A 21,231-nucleotide genomic window follows, 5' to 3' on the forward strand; every position below is an offset into this window, starting at 1 on the left:
AAAAGGACTCAGCCCATCCCAGAGCCTAATCTGGAACTCATCTGTCTCTGGCATGAAGCTGTACTTTCCTTGAAGGGACCCTGGGAAAGTCGGCATTCTGAGTATTTCTCCCGTGTTTTTACCCATCATCCATTACCCTGCTGCTTGCACTCGAACAACCCAGCTCAGGAGTCAGCAAGAGAAGGCCCTCCAAATCATGGCCTGTTTTTTGTAAATAAAGCTTTATTGCCACAACGCTGTACCCATTCACTTACCTGTTACCACGGCTGCTTCAGGGACGACGGCGGATTGAGTGATTGTGTTACAGAGGTGAACAGAGCTGAATGGTTTCGAGAGACACTAAGGCCAGTAAAGCCCAAAATATTTACTAAGTGGCCCTTTACTGAAAAAGTTCGCCAACCCCCGGTTCCAGGTGAAGTCAAACTATAAACATACCCATTAATCATTTTTTCCTTTCAGATCCATATCAACCTTACAAAACGGAGGTGGGTATAGAAACTTGGCCCCCCCAGCTCTGCACCCCGTCAGCGGCCTCTGAGCCATTATGGCTGTTTCCCAGTTTTATTTGGAGATTAGCTGTGTATTTTAAGTCTCACCCTAGCAGGGTTAGCCAGGTCGCTCTCCCACTTCCTGAATTACTTTACAAAGTTTTCTTGGAACACAGACACGTGGATTCTTTTTCTCACCATCTGGCTGCTCTGGTGCAGTCACAAAAGAGACCTTCTGGCTCCACGATGCCTCAAATATTTACTATCTAGTCCAGAACTTTTTGCTGACCTCTGCCCTACGGGGTATCCACATTTACTAGCTGATACCAGGGTGGACCCAAGACCCTAGACGCCCACACAGTTGTGAAAAACGCTTTCCAAAAAGGCTATTTTTCCTCTTTGTCGCAAGAGCTACACCACCAGGAAGTACAAGAAATGTTTGTACGATTTCGATCTATGGGTTTCCACTAGAAAGGTCAACAGCCCTTCTGTTCCTAGAACAGAAACATTGATAGCTCATGACAAATGGCACAAAGGTGACAAGAGACTGTAAGATGCACCAGCATTCCCCAGCCAAACCCTTCCGAACAACCGAAAATAACTCCAACGCAAAGAAATGATTCCTTCTATCATGGATCTCCACCCTCAACTCCATCTTTCCCTCTTACAGCAAAGATTCAAAACTGCGTTATCACTCTCCTGATGCCACCCTTCCGTGGAATCCAATTTGTTCAAACACAATTTCTAAAGTAAGCTATGTCCTAAGTGAAACAGCCCCCATATAAACCAGTAACAGAGTTGTTTTCACATCCTTTTTCCCAGTTTACCAAAAACAATGAAATCTATTCAATGTTTTAAAAGCAGGGATGTTTAGGTTGACAAGGGCACACGAGAATTTGTATTAAACAAAGGCTGTATTTGAAGAAAGGAACTTTGCATAAACTGTCATTCCACAGCCTCTTAAGCTTTGGTCAAATAAAATGTCCATTTACAAGAAATTTGGGTTTTCACCTGCTTGTTGGTTCAGCAAACACCAAGGGCTTACGGTGATGAAAGACACTTGTCTCAGGCTTTCCCACACATCACACGTCCCAGAACTAAGTCCAGGACCCAGTGGGCCCCTCATTTCTCTTTTAGAAACACAAGCACAGAAATTCTGAATTTCACAACACACAATTACAGGCTGAGCTGGGGTTAACTTGATCTTTGGTGCCACCTACAGATCAAACTGCGTTTCTCTTCACTGCAGCGCTAAGACAGAAATCCCACGTGCATTTACAACGAAATTACTCAGGGGAAGGGATGGGAGGTGGGCGGGGTGGCACTGGAGAACCCCACACTGTAACCTGTCTACGGGAGAACATAAAAATGGAGTGTCCCTCATTCTACAGATGAGTTTGCATTTTTATTGTAAGACAACAGACGGAAGGAACCACACAAAAATGTATAAGGCGAATTACTCTGATAAACCATCACCCAGGTTAAGAAATCAAAATTTTCTGGCTACCCCAGGCCCTCCACCTACCCTGCCACCACCTTAACCTTCTACAGATCAGTGTAGTTTCAGTTTTCCCATGTGGTCAGGCTAATGAGTTTCATAATTCCATCGGAGATGGATCAGTTTTAGAACTGGAATCCATTGTGAAGACGCTATCCCTATTGGATAGAGCAGTGCTCGATGGACCCACACCTCGGAGCCGAGTCAACCTGCCTGGACGATTCTCGGAGGGAAGACAGCCACGTGGAGAGGAGTCTCCGTGGCACCTGCCCTCATGCCACGGGGACTGCAGCCGTCGCCTCTGTGGGCCTGTGAGGTTGAAGCAGGCGTCTCCGGAGCTAGTGATACAAGTCTGGCTTGATGGCCTGACCGCAGAGGGCTGGGCAGGGGCACCTGGACATCTGGACAGCTGACCACCCTCTTGGGCAGAACTAGAGGCACTGGCTGGGCTCCAGGGACGTCTCGAGCTGCCCGACGGAGACCAGGGTGCCCAGCTGCCCCGAGGCACTGCTTTCGGGCGGGAAGGTGACCAAATCCGAGTTCTTGCTCTCATTGTGGTCACTGTGCTGCTTCTTGTGGCACCGCAGAGAGTCGTCCCTGACGAAGGAGGCGCCGCAGGTCTCGCAGCGGAAGGCCCTCTGGGTCACGATCTTGGCCACGTGCTGCGCGCTGCTCTCCCGGGGCCCTTCCCTGCCCAGCGGGGCCCGGTTCTCCGTTTTGGCCTCGTCCCTGTGCACCTTGTCGATGTGCTTGGCCAGGCTGCTGGGCCGCTTGGTGTCGAAGCTGCAGAAGTCGCACTTGAAGGGGCGGTCCTTGCAGTGGACCCGGCTGTGCACACGCAGGGCGGCCGCGCTGGAGCAGGAGTAGCTGCACTCGGGACACTTCTCGGGGTGGTCGGCCTGGTGCAGCCGGCTGTGCTCCAGGAGGTCGGCCCGGTCCCGGCCCTGGAAGGCGCAGTGCAGGCACTTGAAGGTGTGCTTGATGCGGATGTGCGACTTGAGGTTCGCCTTCATGGTGCAGCGGACGTCACAGAACTCGCACTTGAAAGGCTTCTCCCCCGAGTGCACGATCATGTGCCTTTTCAAGTCCGAGCTGATTTTGAACTTGGCGCTACAGAGCCAGCACTGGAAGGGGGTGTCCCCTAGCAACGGAAGGTGTGTTTCCATTAGAGTGGGCAGGCCAAACAGAACTCCCCCAAATCATGCGTCAGAACGCCTGGCTGCGGAGATGGTTGGGTCTTTGAACTCCCATCACCCGTCGCCTCCTAAGGCCACCACTTACCGTGTACATTGATCCCTTAATCGTCATGATCCTATGAGGGGAACTATTACGTCCATTTCATAGATGGGGAACTGAGGCTCAGAGAGGTCCAGTTGTTTGACCATGGCCAAAGAGGAGAGATTTGAACCCAGGTATCATGGTATCTAAGTCCACACTCTTCATGAGGACACTTTGGTTTCGAATCTAAACTCACTTCACTCGGCATCCCAAAACTGGACGTGGAAGGAAGAGGTGTGACTTACATTACATACAACTCTTCCAAACCAAGCTAAGACTTATCGACACACTTTAGTGTTTAAGCTGTATTAATACCTCGGTGAACTGGCTTGTACTATTTAAGTTTCATAGTTTTACAACGACAGACTTTTATTTATAAAATTAACCCATGAATATGGCAGCAAAGACAAATAATGAAACGCCACAGCCTCTGCACTCCCTGGAGGCACCGTGAAGGGTTTAGCTCCTTTGGAGGCTGTTCCTTTAAACATCGTTGTCAGCTGTCCATGAGCAGAGGTGAGATTCTTACTTACCCTACACGCCCATCCTTTCCCCCAGCCTTCTCCTCCTTTCTGTAGGTTGTGACCTTCATTCTTCTAGCATTACTTTCTAAGTGGAGTAATAAGCTCCACGTTGAGCCCATCAGCTTGAGAGGTTTGAGGACTCCTTCGTCTTGGTCACACTACCTCCCCTGCTTGTCAGAGATAGCTTTACTGCACTGACTTGTGAATTCTCATGTTTAACCAGTTGTTTTTAAACTTTAGGATCAAACCCCAGGTAACTGACATTATGGCTGGGTATGTGAATATCCACCAGAGCCAAATGCTGCCCTGGGATCACATCCTCTTCCTTACAGGGTCACTGTCACATCGGGGCCAGTTGACTGTTGCTAGTATCAAGGTCAGATTGATTTTTTTAAAAAATGGAAGTATAGTCGACTTATAGTATGCAACAGTGATTCAATATTTGTAGAAATTATAAGCCCTTTAAAGTAATTATGAAGTAATGGTTATATTTCCCAGTCTTGTGCAGTACATCCTTGTTACTTCTCTTATACACAGTAGTTTGTTTCTCTTAATCCCAGATCCCTATCTCGCCCCTTCCCTTGATTCTCATTTCTCGCATGCTCACTTGGGGTCACGTTCTGTCTTGCTTCTTGTGCATTTAGGACAAAGAGAATCTCACCATAATGTCAAAAGCCATCGTGTCATTTAATGATGTAACATTTTACATGAAATTTCTTATGGATTTTGAGTTTGATTTATGGAATTTCCTCTTAACATTCTATGTATGTATTATTCTGTTACTTCCCTTTACTTTGATTATATTCAGCTATATTCAGATATTCACATCATTGAATATCTCATGCCAAATTTTGTTTTTTATTTGGCTAGAGCTGATCTTCTGTAACTTCCATCAGCCAGGTGGCTGGGAGTAACACCGAGTTCTTGCACACCTTTGTCTAGTCTACTTTCGTACTTGAGATAGTTTGGCTGGGTACAGAGGTCTATGTTCCAGATCATTTCTCAACTTTGAGGGTACGGTTCCACTATTTCCTAGTAGCCAATATTACTGAGAAGTTTTTCTAGGTAATGGATCTCTCCAGCCGTTCATTCCCTTTGTCCTGTGCAGCATGTTGTGAGCCCTCTCATCTCTCAAGTCTCTAAGAATTGCAAAACTTTTCTCATTTCCTCACTTCTATTTTTTCTTCCTAGACCTAGTCAGAAACTAGACTTCTATCTTGTTAGTTTTCCAACTTTTTTCCCCCTTGTCCCTTGGAAGTTTCTTTATCTTTAAAGCCAGTAACCCTACCTCTTTGCTCTCACTACCTTTTTTTCACAGAACTCTTCTTGGATACAACATTTCTGCCGGTGGGGAGATAACAATTAGAAAGGATAAATTCTTGTAAGCACCCAGGTACTCTGTTATCTCCAGCATTTGTTACTTGTTAGATCTGGCACTTTTTACACCACTTATTTGCTGCAAGTAACACATCATCCACAGCTGGCACGTTGCCTTTAGGAGGAGTAGATCGGTTTAAGGATTAGACATAAGTGCAACCTGTTGATAGACAGTTTGGGTCATTTTGCCACTAGGTTTCAGCTTCTCCTCTGAACTCTGACCTTTGCAGCCTCCATGCCAGCTCCAAGTCCAGAACTCTCAAGGCGGCCAGACATTGGCTGGGAAGACTGACTCCCAACTCTACCGCTGCCTCCCATTTGTCTCCTGGGACATAGTTTTCTTTATTCACTTTTAGGTGTCAGTGTATTCCTGTCTGTTTGCCATTTTTCATGAATTCATTGAAAATTCTCATTTTATGAACCTCCTTATGAACCCTGTAGTACCCATTTTTCTGTGCCATGATGGGTTGGCTTGTTCTATCTTACTATTGCAACAGGGTCTCACAAAGAAGAAAAGGAAAAGCTTTTTTGCAAAGTCTAATCTCTAGAACTAGAAGTTTGTGCTCTGCATTTATGTTCAGCTGATTTTGCTACATGTTTCTGAATTAAGCCATGCAATTAGAGTTTAAGTTAAATGACAGAAACACCTAGTTTATACATCAGGCTTTTATTGAGATTCATCCTTTGCTTCTTGACTGCTGAATTGGGTAATCATCCCCAGCTGTATTCTGCGCAGTCATGTTAGCAAACCCAGCTGTCAGACTTTCGTGTTTTACTAAAAGCTGTTGTCCCAGGGAAAGAAACCACAATCTTCACAATCACCAGAGAAGTTCCAAATTTCTTTACTGACACCATGAAGTCATTTAAGTTGTGTTTTAACTAAATGAAGGTTGAGACATCAGGGAACGAGTCAGGCACAGAGGTCTCGAGGTGTGGGACTTACCTGTGTGGGATCGGAGGTGGACGGTGAGCTGGCTGGAGTTGCGGCTGGCGTAGGGGCAGAGCTGGCATTTGTACGGCCGCTCATCCGAGTGTATCCGCAGGTGCTTCTTGAGGCTGCTGCTGTCCACGGCAGCATAGTCACACAGGTGACACTTGTGGGGCTTCACACTGGTGTGGCACCGCATGTGCATGGTCAGGTTGTCCTTCCGACTGAAGCACTTATCACAGAACTCACACTTGTGTGGTTTGTCCCCTTCAAACACATAAGATTCAAGGTGTTAAGGGTTTTCTCTATCAAGATGATGACAAAGAGATTTGACCAAGGTGGTAGTCTGAACACATGGGTGGGTCTCCTTCTTTCTGTCCAAATGCCCAGAGACAGCAGGACACTATGAGGTCTAGATTAGTACACTGGGAAACAAAAAGGTGTGCTATTCATTGATGGCTCAGAACTTTTGAAGAATCTTAAGAAACAGAGACAAAAACTAGACTGAAGGAGAAACTCACAGGCCTAACCTCATTTGGGAAAATGAGAATGGTTACAGAAGTATTCAAGATCAGAGATGGCAGGCATAGGGGTCTTCTGACTCACTAGTTGATGAACCGCATTGAGAATGATCACCAGAATATTTCCACCAAACTCTGTTCCATCCTTCCCCAATAACCACTCCAGACTGATCACATCCAGATAAAATTAATCTACCCAATAACCAAATGCTTGGGGAAAGTCAGAACTAGAAAGACATGCCCAACTCAAGAACCTGAAGTTGGAGAAAATAATTATTTCTGAATACTAAAGACAGACGTGGGTCTTAAGATGGCTTATCTAGAGGCAGGGTGGTATAATTTCAGAAGCCTAAGAGTGCTGAGATCTTAAAGCTTTCAGGAAAAAAAAAAAAAAAAGCCCTGATCAGCACAACTCCTTAGACAAAAGTGGATAATAGCAAGGAGACAATATCTGCAAAGTTCTGCAGAAATTATTTAAAGAGAATCCTATACTTGAATGAGCACTCAGTGGCAAGAGAAAATAAAGCTATCTGGCAAAGGACAAAATGTATCACATTTGAACTGTGTACATCAGAACAACAGAAAAAAATGGGAAGTGGACAAGATGTGGGGTATAAGTAATAAAATGGAAAGTTTTGCCTCCAAACCACAAGGGAGAATCAATCATCAAAAAAGAGAATACAACAGAACACAAAATAAGGTAAAAATCAAACTAATGTCATTAAGTACAACAAACATAAATGGATTAAATCTCCCTATTAGACGTGTCAATTATATTTAAAAAAAAAGTCAGCTTATTGCTCTTAAGATACCTAAATAAAAATGACAGAGTAGAAAACAGGAAAATATTTGAGGAAAATGCTAAAAGAAATCAGAAATAGCAATATTAGGCAAAACAAATCATGGTGAAAGCCACTAAAAATTTCATATTGAAGAGGCAGCTCACCAAGTAGATGTGAATCTGACTTATGAATCGAACCTGGTTTCACTAAAAGTTTTTCCAAAAGAGTGAGCCTGAAAATTGTCAGATATATTTTAAAACAATTTTGTTCAAAAAAATCAGATTACAAACTCCCAGGAGATGCAGTGAGAGCTCTAGGTATCAAAGCCTATAGCCTAATTACTTTTGAGAAGAATGTTTGTGATCTTCAGTCCATTTTACACAAATGGCTGAAAGCAAGTAAACCATATGCAACTCGTGAAACTAGAAGAAATGAAAATACACAACACTTGATCAATTAAAAAAGATCATCGTTAAGAGGGAGGTTTGCTCAAAGAGAAGATACTAACAGGTCAGGGTTTTCAGTCTCGGCACTAGGACCACTGGGGCCAGGTACTGTAGGATGTTTAGCAGCATCCCTGACTCCTTCCTGCAAGATGCCAGCAGCACCGCCTTCCCCAGTTCTAAGAGTCAAAAATAACTTCCGATATTACCCAAGGTCCTGGGGGAAAAGGAGGCAAACTTGCACCTGGCTAAGAACCATTTTAAGAGACAACTGGAAAAGAGACGGGACAACAGAGAGCAGCCGTGATTGACTTTGTCTAAGTAGACCTTTACCACAATTTAGAAGACTCAATAAAATGGTGATGGTCTAAGAAGACATCGAATTACAAAGTCTGAATCAAGAAAGAGAAAACAGAACGATAACTTCGAAAAACTGCTATCAGTCATGGTGTGTCCTGAGGTGAACTGTTTATTGTTCAAATATCTGCTGTTCTTCCCAGGAGCATCACACTGCATGGTCCCAGCTGCAGGCCTGGACGTGTGACTGGCTCTGCCCAGTGGGATATGAGCACGACTGACAAGTCCCTGTTAGGCAAATGCTTTTGAGAGCCAGTTTCTGGTTGGCTACACTTGCTTCTCTTGCTCAAGAGGACCTGTAACATTGCAGATGAGGTTTTTTTTTTTTAAATAGTTTTTTTAATTGAGGTATTGTTGATTTACAGTATTATGTAAGTTTCAGGTGTACAACATAGTGATTCACAATTTTTAAAGGTTATATATTCCACTTATAAAATATTGGCTATATTCCCTGTGAAGATCAAGAGTTCTTAACTTGAGCCTCGTGGATAAAATTTAGGGGATCCAAGATCTTGTATGGGAATGGATTACATTTTTACCTCCAATACCTCTAACTGAAATTGAGTATTCCCTGCATCTGTAAATGCAGTCGACAAACCACACTAACGGAACCCAAGACCCTCACCAATCGACAGGAACCGTGTTCAGACCGCATTTTACTTGCTGTAGTTCTCAAAGTATCATTCAAGCTCATCACTCTTCACAATTAAGGTAGTTAGTAGACCAGCCACTAGATCCTAACATTAAATGCATCTGGGGGCGAGATGGCTCATTAAAATGCAGATTCTTTTCCCCCAGCTTTGAGATATAATTGACATATGATATTGTGTAAGTTTAAAGTATACGATGTGATGGTTTAATACATGTTCGTCTTCAGAAACGATTACCAAAGTCAGGTCTGTTAACACCTCCATCACCTCAGATAATTTCCATAGTGCAGTAAGAACACTTAAGATCTACTCTAAGCAACTCTCAAGTACACAATACAGCACTGTTAACGACAGTCACCATGCTGTACATTACTTCCCTAGAACTCTCATAACCGGAAGTTTGTTCCCTTCGACCAACATCTCCCCATTTCTCAAGCCGAACTCCCCAAAATAGTAAAATGCAGTTTTTGATTCAGTGGGTCTGGGTAGGGGACTGAGATTCTCTATTTCCAACAAGCTCCCAGTGGTGCTGACATGTCTGGTCTTCACCAGATTTCAGGTAAGCAAGGTTTAGTGTATTAAAACGCCACACATTGAACACTTTGATAGCAATTGTACGTAAGTATGGTTTAATGTGAGTTTATTATATTTAAAAACATTGTTCTGGGAAAGGGCCATCAGCTTCACAAAATCACCAGGACTCCACAGCAGAAAAAATGTCAAGAACGCCTTTATCTGATGTGTTCCAGACAAAGACGGCGCCACCCGCTGGGTCCTGGGGAGAAGACCACGGGGAGCAGAGCTGAGCCAGACTCTGCCGGACAGGGACAAGCAGCCTTCAGTGACCACTCAGACTGACACTAATCGCAGCCTAACCTACACCTCCTCCATCCTCTGAAAAAAGTTGTAAGCAGAGGATTGTGGGCATGTTCTACCAAATTTCCCAGGAAAAGTGTTTCCACCTTCAATTAGTTGTTTAATAGCATAGGGGAAGGAAAAAAAAAGCCTCAACTCACTTCATGATAGGTTAACCCTAGTGGAAAAAAAAAGTGGGATAAAAACACACACAATTGTAAGTCAATTTTCTTTATGAGACTAAATGCCAAAGAACCATCTTAATCGCAAAACATTTGAAATTCAACCATCATTCTTGATTAAAAACCTCAAACAAAACACACCTCAAAATCAACCTCAGAAGCCTTGAAGAAAAAAAAAGTCTTTCACATGATAAATGATCCCTATGAATCGTAAGGACTTGAACCATAAATGGTGGTAAAAAAAAAAAAAATCTAAGTATTCCATTAGAGTAAGGAATAAGATATACAGATGGTTACTTTCACTGCTGTTCGTCAACTCCGACCAGAAGCACCAAGACCAGGGCACTCCAGATCCAGAACAAACAGGGATACAATAGTCCATCTGCGTGATCCAGAAGAACAGACTTGAACTCTCGGAGTAAGACAGAAGGGGCCGGGGAGAACACACGAAATTCACTTGAAAACACTGTGCTCCTGTCAGCACTCTGTCCAGTTCCTGTGTGCCCCTCACTCACACATCCTTAACCCCAGTCTTCTCCCTCGAGATAACCACGTTCTCCAGCTTGGCAGGTGGGGAAGAGGGTGTGCTGGTGATTAAAGTAAGTGCCCAGTGATAGACGACGCTCTTCGATTCACTATCTTAATTTAGTACTTTTTAGCTAACCAGATGAGGAAGATACAGTATTTGTGTTTCTGTGCACTTTATTGGCTTGTGGGCTTTTCATTGGAATATCGGCACTTTTATTTCTTAACTGACTGAGTGCTTGTTCAAACCCTTTTCCACTGGGGGTCATTTGATTTGTAGGCATCCTTGTGTGTTCTGAAGATTAACTCTGCCCCATGCTGCAAATTTTTCTTGTGGGACACTTGTCTCAACTTCAGCGGTGTTTTCTAAGCTAACACTTTAGTCATATTTAATGTCTTCTTTCGGGTCTTTGTTAATTGTTTTCACCTGTCTACTTATACTGTACGTTTGTCATCCGGTATTTCCTAATAAGGAATGGACTTTAACATTTAACTTAATATATTTGGATGTAAGGTGAGGGACTGCTGGACTGTTACTTGTCCCGGCACCATGCAGACTTCACCCACTCCTCCTCCAACCAAGGCTGGGTAAGAGCCAATCAGAGTAGAAAACAGACCAAGGGATTTTAATTTAACAGTTTGAAAAACTCACGGATATGACTTGACTGCAAATTCTATACAGCAACTAGTCTTTAAGAAACTATCATTTGCTGTGTTTTGGTATAGTATTAAAGAAATACAATTATCTGAAAAGGCTATCAAAATACTCCTCCATTACATTATGTGAGAGGCCAGATTTTCCTCCAATACTTCAACCAAAGCAACACAGGGCAGTGGACTGAATACGGGGACAGAGGCATGAGAATCCAGCCAACTATTAAAAGAGGTAAGTTTGCAAATGTGCACACAGTGTTACTGGTCACATTTTGTTTTGGAAAATAGTTACTTTCCTTAGATGTGTTTATACAGAATGGGCTTAGTGCTATTTTAAAATCAATAAATGTTTTAAAATCAATTAAATTTTAAAGGTTTGGTTTTTAACTTCGAGTGCAATTAACTGTAGATAAAAAAACTCTGGGGATCTTCAGTTTTGAAGTGTAAAGGATCTCAAAACTGGTTTGAGAACTACTGTACTCATTTGGCAGAGGTGAAGCTTAAGCCTTCAGTGATCACTTACACATACCGCCATCCCTGTCTCTCACTTACAGCGGGCCCCGAGATACCACCAGGCCTATCTATCAGTTCTTTTTCTAATTATGTTTCTCATCTCTCCTCTTCATAGTTGGGCACTTGCCACAGATTCAAGACTTCAAGCTCCTGGCCTTCTTTTCCACATTGAACACTGGCCATATGACTAAGTTCTGGCCCAATGGGCATCGCCTAACTCAAGTGAGATAACATCTAGGCTGTGCCGTTAAAGAGGAAGCCATCTCAGACCATGCCAATGAGAGCTACACCCTTGGGATGTCAAACCAACAAAGTGCGAACCTGAGTCCCTGAAACCATGAGGCTGGCCACGTACTTAACTTGGACGTCACGGGACGGAAGTCCTTTGGTTTTATGCAACCATTAGTCACTTTTACTCATTATTCCTTCTTGTCACAAGGGATCCTACTTCTGGGTCATGCCCAGAGGGGGAGATGCTGTGAGGCTCCCAGGACCCACTCCTACTTTCTACCATTCAAGAGATTCAAAGAACTAGAGAGAGCAGTTGCCTTGGAACCTGGAACCAGAGAAGTAGCCTAAGTGTTCCTTGGCCAGAGGGGCAACGGGTCTGCCTACATCACGTTCCTGACTCAGTGAACCCCACCAAGGACAGAGCCTTGCTTTATGCTTTCTGTGTCCCCATCATGCTCTGTATTATCCTCAATAAAACATTATTAATCCAGCCCCTGCCTCGCGAGGTCCACCCGGCACTGCTGACATCAGGGGCCGACAGTTCTTTGTGGGACCTGTCCTGAGCATTGAGGGATGTTGGCAGCACCTTTGGGCCCCACCCACTAGATGGCAGTAGCACCGCCCCAACTGAGAAAGACCACTCAAGTTATCACCAGGGCAGTCACCCACTTCGAAGTTGCCTAAAAGTGCCACGTTGGTGGGGGTCTCATCTTTGTTCAAATGGTTCCCGCAGTCTGCACGCTCTTTCCAACGTCATCCTGGCAGCCTTGTCTTTCAACATTCCCTTTGCTAAGAAGCATTTCATAGTCCCAGCCAAAGCTGACCCTTCGTTCTCTATTTCCAGAGCACAATGCCCATTTCCAGCAGAGACAACTAACTGTGCAGAAGCAGTCCTCTTAATGAGGCCCCAGGGTTTTAGCTGGGCATGAGGCTGCCCTTCTTAAAAACCACCTTCCAGCCCCCCCGATGCTTGATGTGGCCACAACTAAGCTCTGCACAAATCCCCCAGTCACAGGGGATGCTGCTTCTGGGGCACGGCCCGAGGGAGGGACGCCGTGAGCCCCTCCTCCTGCTGGTTTTCCACCCGCGGAGACCTGGAGTGCAGCGCAGCTGCCCTGGACCAGGGGATGAGGCCGTATGTGAAGGGGACAGCTCCCCTACCAGCTGTGGACTCTTCGCTTCTTAAATCGGACTTAGGACACTGGATTGTGTTTAAGTCACTTAGTTGGGTTTCTGTAAGAGCAAAGAGATCAGTACCCTAACCCATCTAGGTCCACACTAATGACAAAAGGTTGGCAAAGTTTTTATAAAAAAGCCGGACAGTAAATCTTAGGCTCTGTGCACCATGCAGCCTCCAGCAATTACTCCATAATGCCACTGTAGGGCCAGAAAACACTTACTTTTCATAATAATTGTTAATATATAATGGGATTACTGTCATATATTTGTAATAGGCTGGATTTGGCCCCTGGGCCGCAGTGTGCAGACCCTGGTTCTAGATCATGCATCCCTTTGCTCCAGCACATCTTATTTCTTTGTCTTCTCAGTAGCCGGTTGCTCTGAAGAAAGGCACCTTTAAGGAGCAGCCTTATTGGTCTTATGGTATTAAGATTACTACACCAGGCCTGTGTGTGGCAGCCCCCCCACCTCTGCCAACCTCCCCAACTTCATCTCACACCCGTTCTGCTCCTTCAAGCCTTTGCCCTGCTGTTCCCTCTGCCTTGAACCCTTCCTGCCCCTTGTCAGGTGACTCAGCCATCTTCCACACTTTAAGAGCATCTTCCGAACAGCCTCTCATGACCCGCCTGGACCAAATACCCTTCCCACAGTCCCAGCACTTTCCCCCTGGCCTCTCAGTTACCATTTTCGCCTCTGTGACTTTTTAGGTCACAGCCCACCCGACCAGACTAAGTTTCACGAGGCAGAGAGACCGTTTCTGTCCTGCTCACCGCTCTCTGTCCAGCACTTCACTCATACCTATTTCCTGAGGGTGTTGGGTTTTTTAAACATTACAGTTTTGAACAAATGAATGGGTACCTACCCGTGTGGATTCGTAGATGGCGGTCTAAATCTTTCATGCCGTGAACAGTTTTGAAATGGCAACCTAGAAGAGAGAAACAGGTTCTCTTTACATAACCTCAAAAAGGAAGCTACCGTGAATCTGAAATTCTGGAGTCACACACTGAGCTCTGATGCCCAGGAAACGCAGCACCCCGGAGAGGGCTCCTGTGCAGTGACTGTGGCTGGGACAACGCCAGGAGTCAGTGAGCGAATGGATGCAGCGAACTGAGCTCGCGCGGCCGTGCCGGGTGCCCAGATGGGGCTCAGCACGTTCGAGGTTCTTCTTTACCTGGATAGCAACAGTTGAACGTCCTCTCCCCAAGGGTGGCCGTTTGTTCCTTTGACTCTGAAGGAAGAGCAGTTACAGGGGCTTTCTGGGTGTCACTGCTGTCGGTGGAGGGACAAGGTGGCTTTGGAACCTCGTTATCTAGTTCTGCAGCTGAAATTTGAGACACAAAGTGTTACTTCATTTCTCAAATACAAGCACCATGGTACGTCTTATAATACAGCAGGTTTGGGCTCATTTCACCTACCTACCCACCCCCTCCAAAACCATTTAAAATTAAAAGCCATGTGCACTCTGGTCTTGAAGTCTTCTTCTTCTAAATACCAATTTCCAGGGAAGTGCAGGGGACAAAGGAACATGCTAACGTGACAGGTACACAAACGGCAAAGATCCAGGCAGCAAAACTCGGCAACAGCGCTTCTCAAAAAACGTAGGGAAGGCTTAGTTCCTTCAATAATTTCCGATCCATCACTGGCCAATATTTGTATAAAATATACACTAATTACGAGAAAAGTGAAATAAGACAATAAAAGCCCAAACGTTATTTAGAGACGACAGAGAGCTGGATGCCGAGCTATTTTTAAGTGCTTATTCTCCATTTCTGAACTCATTTTGTCTCAACTCAGTGACAGGTCAGAGGCCACATGTCAAGAACCACTGCTCTGCAGAACAAAATGCCATTGTTTCAGCTTGACAGATGGAGGGAAAAATCAGACTAAAGGACATGTCTGCAACACGAAGACGTTTTTTGGATCCTGATTTAAACCTATTGGAAAAGCCATTTAAGACTGTGGGACACACGAACACTCACTGAAAGTTTGATAAGGGCTTTTAAGACGTGAAGATGAAATTAAAGTTTTTAACAGCATTCTTGTCATTTAGGGCTGGGCATTTATAAGTTCTATGTGTCTGATGGGCTTCAAAATAATCCAGCGGAATGGCTGTACAGAAGACTGGCCACCTGTACTTAGCTGAAGCTGAGCACCTGGCACGTGAAGTCCATTGTCTCATTCTCTACCGTTAGTAAGGATGAATCATGTGAAACTGCCTTTTTTGGGGCCAGAATGGTCAGGTAACTCACATGGTTCAATCTAATATGTAGTTTTAAAAGTTTCTATAACAAAGACAAAATACTCCTAAAAGATTGTAAAATGATTTCTCTCCAAACAGATTTAAGGCCAGGGTAAAGAGAGGTGCTGTCAATGCCTTACGCCTTAAAAGAAAACTATATTGACCAGCTTATGAATTGTAGGCCAAGGTCAGGGACTCTCGGCTCCAGATATAGAGGTGGATTCTCTTTTCCTTGAGAGGTTTGTCCAGATAAACCTTCTTACCATGAGAAGGTGTACAACACACTGGTGAGGGCTCTTAGGCACAGGGTTTGCTTAGCTATATGCTAGCTGTTAATTACTGGCAACTTAACCTTTCTGAGCCTCAGTTTACTTGTCTGTAAAAAGGGATCACTAACTGCCTCAGAGTTAAGAGATGTACAGTGTAAATTCTCGGTACAGTGCCTGGCCTCTGTCAAGTAAATGCCATCACAGGGCTTCAGTTAAAGGACCACAGCTTTCTCATCCAAGTGGCTGTGATGCCTGAAGCCCCTTAACAGGGTCTGAACAAGTGACCTAGTCCTGTGGCTCTCAACTGGGGGTCATCTTGCAATGCCTGAGGACACCTAATTATCATGATCATGTGCACACATGTTTATGATGGGGGCATCTAGAGGGTAGAGGCCGGGGATGTTGCTAAACATCCAGTGATGCATAGGACAGCCCTGACAGCTATATCAGAATCACTTGAATTGTTGGTTAAATGTACTTTCAGAAGCCTCAACTGGGGATGAGGGTGGTTAAGGGCAGACCCCAGGAACCTGCATTTCTAAAGCACTCCCAAGTGATATCCTCATACCACCCTCTAAGCCTTGGCTATGCAAAGGGTGGTCCCCAGAGCGCTGACATCAGCATAACCTGAGAGTTAGTTAGAAATGCAGAACCTCAGGTCCCAGACCTCCAGAACCAATCTGCACTTTAACGAGATCCCCAGGTGATTCCCATGCACATTAAAACGGGAGGAGTACACCACAACCCCAAGCCAGTGCTTCTCAAACACACGAGCATCAGAATCACCTGGAGGGCTTGTTAAGGTATGGCAGCTCGGGGTCCACCTCTGCAGCTCCTGATTCAGTAGGTCTGGAGTGGAGCTGACAGTTTTTCATTTCTAACAAGTTCCCAGCCGATGCTTTTGGTCTGGGGACCACATTTTTGAGAATTTCTGCCTTGTGAGAAGGGAAACCGGCTCAGAGGAAATGCTGCTCAAGGCTGCAGGGCTAGAAGCTTTCAGCTCATTCGAACTCACGCTTGCCAGACCTACAGTCCAGCTTATGTCCCTCAGAGGAAGACACAAAATCTTGCATTGTTTAGCAATTCACTTGTTAAAAAGAAAGTCATTAAACTTTTGAGAGTTTTCAATCCCACAGAAACCACATAAGACTGAATAGCTGGAATCTCAGTGAAAGGTTGTAAAGCACAAAGGTTTAGGAAACTGACCAGGAAGCTAGTTGGTAAGTTTCAAATTCCAATTCTATCTTTTTATTAGCTGTGTGACCCCAGATAAGTTACTCAACTTCCCTGTTCCTCAGTTTCCACGTTTGTAAAATGGAGATTACAGCCCCTATCTCACAGGTTTAGGTGAAGATTAAATTCTTCTACTTACAGACCTTACACATACAGTAAGAGGACCTTATGCAGTAGTCAGGACTGTATAAATGTTAATGGTTTTATTCACCAACGTGCACACAGATGAGCCACCAGATTCTCAGGGACAGCGAAACACATTGTGCAACGCACATTTGAAGATGGGAGACTGATGGGTTAAAGCTATCAGAAACCTGTGCCCAAGGCTATAAAGGGTCACCCATGCAGAATCCACAGAGGCATGAGGGGCCTCCAGAGGCGACTTCCTTCACCTTTAAGCATCCGGGAAAGCAAGGAAGTTCGGAAGCACAGTCTCCTGAGAAAGGTACAGCTAGGGCAGAGGCCCTTCTGGTCTGAAGGAAGGGGTGGGCCACATTGGACAGTTTAGCACAGTGGCCATTTTAACCCTTTGAGAAACTGCCTTGAGATGGTTCCTCCACAAGCTTGTTTTCCTGCCCCTCTTATTTTCCCACTGGTGGTGACTGTCTATCAACTGACCCGCTCCATTAAATTTCTTCCAAAAGCTACAGAAGTTGCAAAGCCAGTTAAGAGTGAGTTAAGAGTGGCCCAACCTTAAAAAAAAAAAAAAAAAAAAAAAAAAGGCGGGCCTCTCGCTCAGCCTTCTAACAGACCTACCACGACTGGAGGGGGCACATCAGTTGGAAGGCCTTTCTTCTCCTCCGCGGTGGCTGGTGTCGGGGTGCGCCGGCACCCCGAGTGCTGCTCTATACAAAACACCCTCCCCAGCCCTTCCAGACACAAGGGCAAGGGTCCAGGAGGTGCCCTCCAAGTGTTGTTTGCCGGAATAAAAAGTAGCCCATGGCACTCATTTTGAACAGCCTGGGTTTATTCAGGGAGGATTCAACATCCTCAGTAACTCCCCAATTCTTTTACAGGGGATCAGCAAGCGCCCTGCCCCCACCCCAGGAAGACCCTCCCGCTCCACCTACCTGTCCCCGTCCTAGGCCTTGAGCACAAAGGCAGTTATGGCATTTTGGTTATGGTAGCCAAGCTTTAGTTTTAAACACAAACCGTCAGTGTGGGAGTGGCTGCGTTAAGTAAGCTTCGCTCCTCCACTGCCTCCTTGGGAGCGTGTGGTTATCAAAGCCCACCAGACAGGCTGCGCTGCTGGAGGTAGGATCTTTCTGGCGGAAGAGACTAGATGCCTCCCCCCACCCTCTTGCTAAGCAAAAGGCAGCAGCTAACCTGGCCGGGAGGGCAGGTGGAGAGCAGAGAGGCTGTCAAGCAGAAACCTACACAGTCTTATCTGAGTGCAAGATCATCAGAAGGGGAAGCGCCTGAGAAATGCAGATTCCCCGACTCCGCCCCCACCCCTGAGATTCCAACGCATGAGGAGGGGGAGAGGAGCCTGAGGGTAGACCGAGGAATTCAGCGAATTCTCGAAGCTTCCTACCTGAAGGCTCTTCAGAAGCGGAGCTCTGAGGCCCACGGGGTAAGAAATAGTGCTCCGGGGGCTTAGAGCAGTCTAGGGACCCCCCCCTCGCCCCAGCCTTGGGGCAGCCGGGGAGAGCCCGCGAAATCCCATCGCGGCACTGCCCTGCTCACTCCCCGACCCCACCCTGGCTCCTCTTCACTTCAAAGACCTTATTGGATCTCGGGCCCCCATCACTTCTCAGACCTCAGTCAGTCCCGCTCCAGGCTTCAGCCTGGCTGACGCCCTAGGCCTCCGCACTTGCTGTTCCCTCTGCCTGGAACGCTCTCCCCTCCGCCATCTCCAGGGCTCGCTCCCTTACAACCTGCAGATTTTTACTCGAAGGTGCCTTCCTTCGAGGCGGTCCCTGGACAGTCCCCCCCTCCCCATCTAACTCCCTTCCCAACTTTATGTTTACCCCAGCGCTCACCCCTAGCACACTTCACGCTCCACCGCTTTATCTCGTGTGCCATCTAGCTCGTCCCCACTGGGCCATAAGCTCCAAGGACCGGGATTTTTTCCTCCTTGTTCATTGCTGTGTCTCTCCAGCACCCGGCCCCGGGGTCCTGGCAGAAACTCAGACATTTTCCAGATATTCCCTCTCCATCCCGCGGAAAGACGCCGGGGGCCCGGGTCTCAGAACGCCCACCTTCCAGGCGCACAGACCCAGCCCAGAGCCAAGGAGGTCGGGGACCCGGCTGCCGGCGCACCCCGAAGACAGCCTCGGAAGGTCTCAGAGCATCCTTCCAACGCGTTCGGGAAATGAACCTTCATTGAATAGCTTTTAGGGGGAGTGGCAGCAGGAACCCACGCAGGGAGCGACGTAATTTACCCGAGGAGGGTGAATTTACAAGGAGCGGGGTGTGTAATTTACAAAGGCGGGAAGTAGCCAGGTCGGAGCCCCAGAACTCGAGTTGGAAGCTGCACCCACCCTTCCACGCCCGATGGCGGGGACCTCGCACCGGCGCGGGTCTGGGGAACGTCCGAGAAACTGCCTCCAGCCCTGGGTCGGGCGTCCGCAGCGCTACTCACCCGGCTCCCCCACCACCTCCGGGGCAGCCTCGGCGAACTCCTGGCGTTCAGGCTGCGGCTCCTTGGAGCTGAAGTGCTGGGGATTGGCCTGCTTGCGCCGCGACATGGCGTGAGGATCCGGGCTCCGGCGCGTCCCTACGAGTGGCCAGCCTCACGCAACCAATTCCCGGAGTTCGGAAATTACACCCCCCAACCACCCCGCCTCGGCCAGAGCGCGCATGTCCCGGCAATTCGGCTCTTCAGCGGAGCAGGGCGATTTATCAGGCGCCCTGACGGCCGATTGGACCAGAGCCAAGGCCTCAGGACTCCAGGGGAAGCGTGGTCCGCACCCGGGCAGCCCGCACCACCTGGGAGCTGGTTAGAAATGCAGACTCTCGGGCTCCACCCTAGACCCGCTGAATCAGAATCTGCATTTTAACAAGCTCCCCAGGTGATTCGCATGCACATTAAAGTTTGAGAAACCGTGTCTGCATTTTAACGAGATCCCCAGGTGATTCGTTTGCCCATTAAAATTTTAGAAGCACTGCTCTCCTCCAACTTTAATGTGCGCACGAATCACTGGGGATCTCGTTAAAATGCAGATTCTGCCTCAGTGGGTCTGGGGTGGGGCCTGAGCGTCTGTATTTCTAACGAGCTCCCAGGTGGTGCCGTCGCGGCGGCTGCTGCGCGGGCTGCGCTTTTAGATACTGATTTAATTGGTCTGGACTGAAACTTCGGCGCTGGGATATATATATTTTTAAAAGCTCTCCAGGTTATTCTGATGTGCAGCCAAGGTTGAGAAGCACGACCTCCACTCGTGGCTGCATATTCGAATTTAAAATTTAAATGAGAGTTGAGTGTCTCCAACTGCAGGGTGAACCACTGGTCCTGGAAGAGCTGGTTAAAAATGCAGATTCCGAAAGTTCTGGCTTCAGGCGGCGGGGCCCAGGAATCCGTACTGCTAAGCAGCGTCTCCCTCGCGCTCCCCACCCCCCACCCCCACCTCCACCCCAACCCGCGCCGCGGCTCCGGGATCCTGGCGCCCGGGGTCTGAGACCACACAGATGAAGCCTCGCGGCCAACAGGGGCTAGGGCCCCGCCCAGCAGGTGACTGAGGCGTGGTCCTCCGGGGGTTGAGCTAATTGGCGTTCGTGCTCAGACTGGCTGGGCTCTTGATGAGACCCGAGGGGGACCCCTCCTTGCACCAGGTAAACGACAACCAACAGGGAGCAAGAAAGCCACCTACATGCCCCAGGTGTTTACTTTCTTCAAGTTGGGGAGTTACTTAAGGCGAGGCTGTGCCCCAAGCTTGCCCGAACCTGAGAATCACGTGGGGGCCTTGGTTAAAAAAAACTCAGGTTCAGCTCTGACCCCGTGGGGTGGGGCCTGGGAATCCGTATTTCTGACAGCGCCTCGGGTGAGTTTTTCGCTGTGGCTTGCTCGGGCCCTTTGGGGTTTCGCAGTGTCCTGTAATTCGCCTTCTGTGAGGTTCCCGTTGACAAACCCTAGGGGACTGCCTGCGAGATGAGCATTTTTATATTTCTCAAAAACAGAGCTATTATCCTCAAACTGCCCGTTGATTTTCAAGTTGTGAATTGATGGTAGTGATGTTTGTGTAATGAAGTTACTCGAGGTTAAATTTTTCGAGGCGAATTTTTTTTAAAGCAATTTTTATAGTTTTCTTTGGGGGGGTGTAGCTACACATATACGTAAAGCCATTTCAACACATACATGTGTGCTTGTGTTTACCTGTGTCCTTTTGGAATGTCTCAGAAGGATACTGGGTCATCAGGGGACAGTAGTTGCCTCTCGGGAAGTTAAAAGAGGAAATGCACCCAGCCAAGAGGTTGGGTGACATCTGATACCCCTTTTTACTACTTGAGGTGTGTATCTGGGTTTGTTTTTGCCGCCTCTGTAGCTAATTTCTTCAGCTTAGGTGTAC

The 21,231-nt window shown here is 46.9% G+C and overlaps 1 protein-coding gene across 2 annotated transcripts in view; it reads right to left on the bottom strand.

The window, feature by feature from the left end:
* Nucleotides 1-1,878: 1,878 nt before the first annotated feature.
* ZFP64 (ZFP64 zinc finger protein) overlaps nt 1,879-21,231 on the bottom strand; it is a 66,591-nt gene continuing 47,238 nt past the window's right edge. The window contains exons 1-5 of one of the 2 annotated variants that reach the window (XM_074347457.1): nt 19,311-20,251; nt 14,157-14,306; nt 13,848-13,910; nt 6,109-6,360; nt 1,879-3,127 (exon numbers count right to left, since the gene is read on the bottom strand). In XM_074347457.1, coding sequence (XP_074203558.1) covers nt 2,418-3,127; nt 6,109-6,360; nt 13,848-13,910; nt 14,157-14,306; nt 19,311-19,416 — 1,281 coding nt within the window. In that variant the 5' untranslated portion in view covers nt 19,417-20,251 and the 3' untranslated portion in view covers nt 1,879-2,417. Of the gene's footprint in view, nt 3,128-6,108; nt 6,361-13,847; nt 13,911-14,156; nt 14,307-19,310; nt 20,252-21,231 lie in introns of those variants that run through there. The other variant, XM_074347456.1, reaches the window with a different exon arrangement.

Source organism: Camelus bactrianus, chromosome 19 (genome assembly GCF_048773025.1).
Source record: "Camelus bactrianus isolate YW-2024 breed Bactrian camel chromosome 19, ASM4877302v1, whole genome shotgun sequence".
Lineage (NCBI taxonomy): Eukaryota > Metazoa > Chordata > Mammalia > Artiodactyla > Camelidae > Camelus > Camelus bactrianus.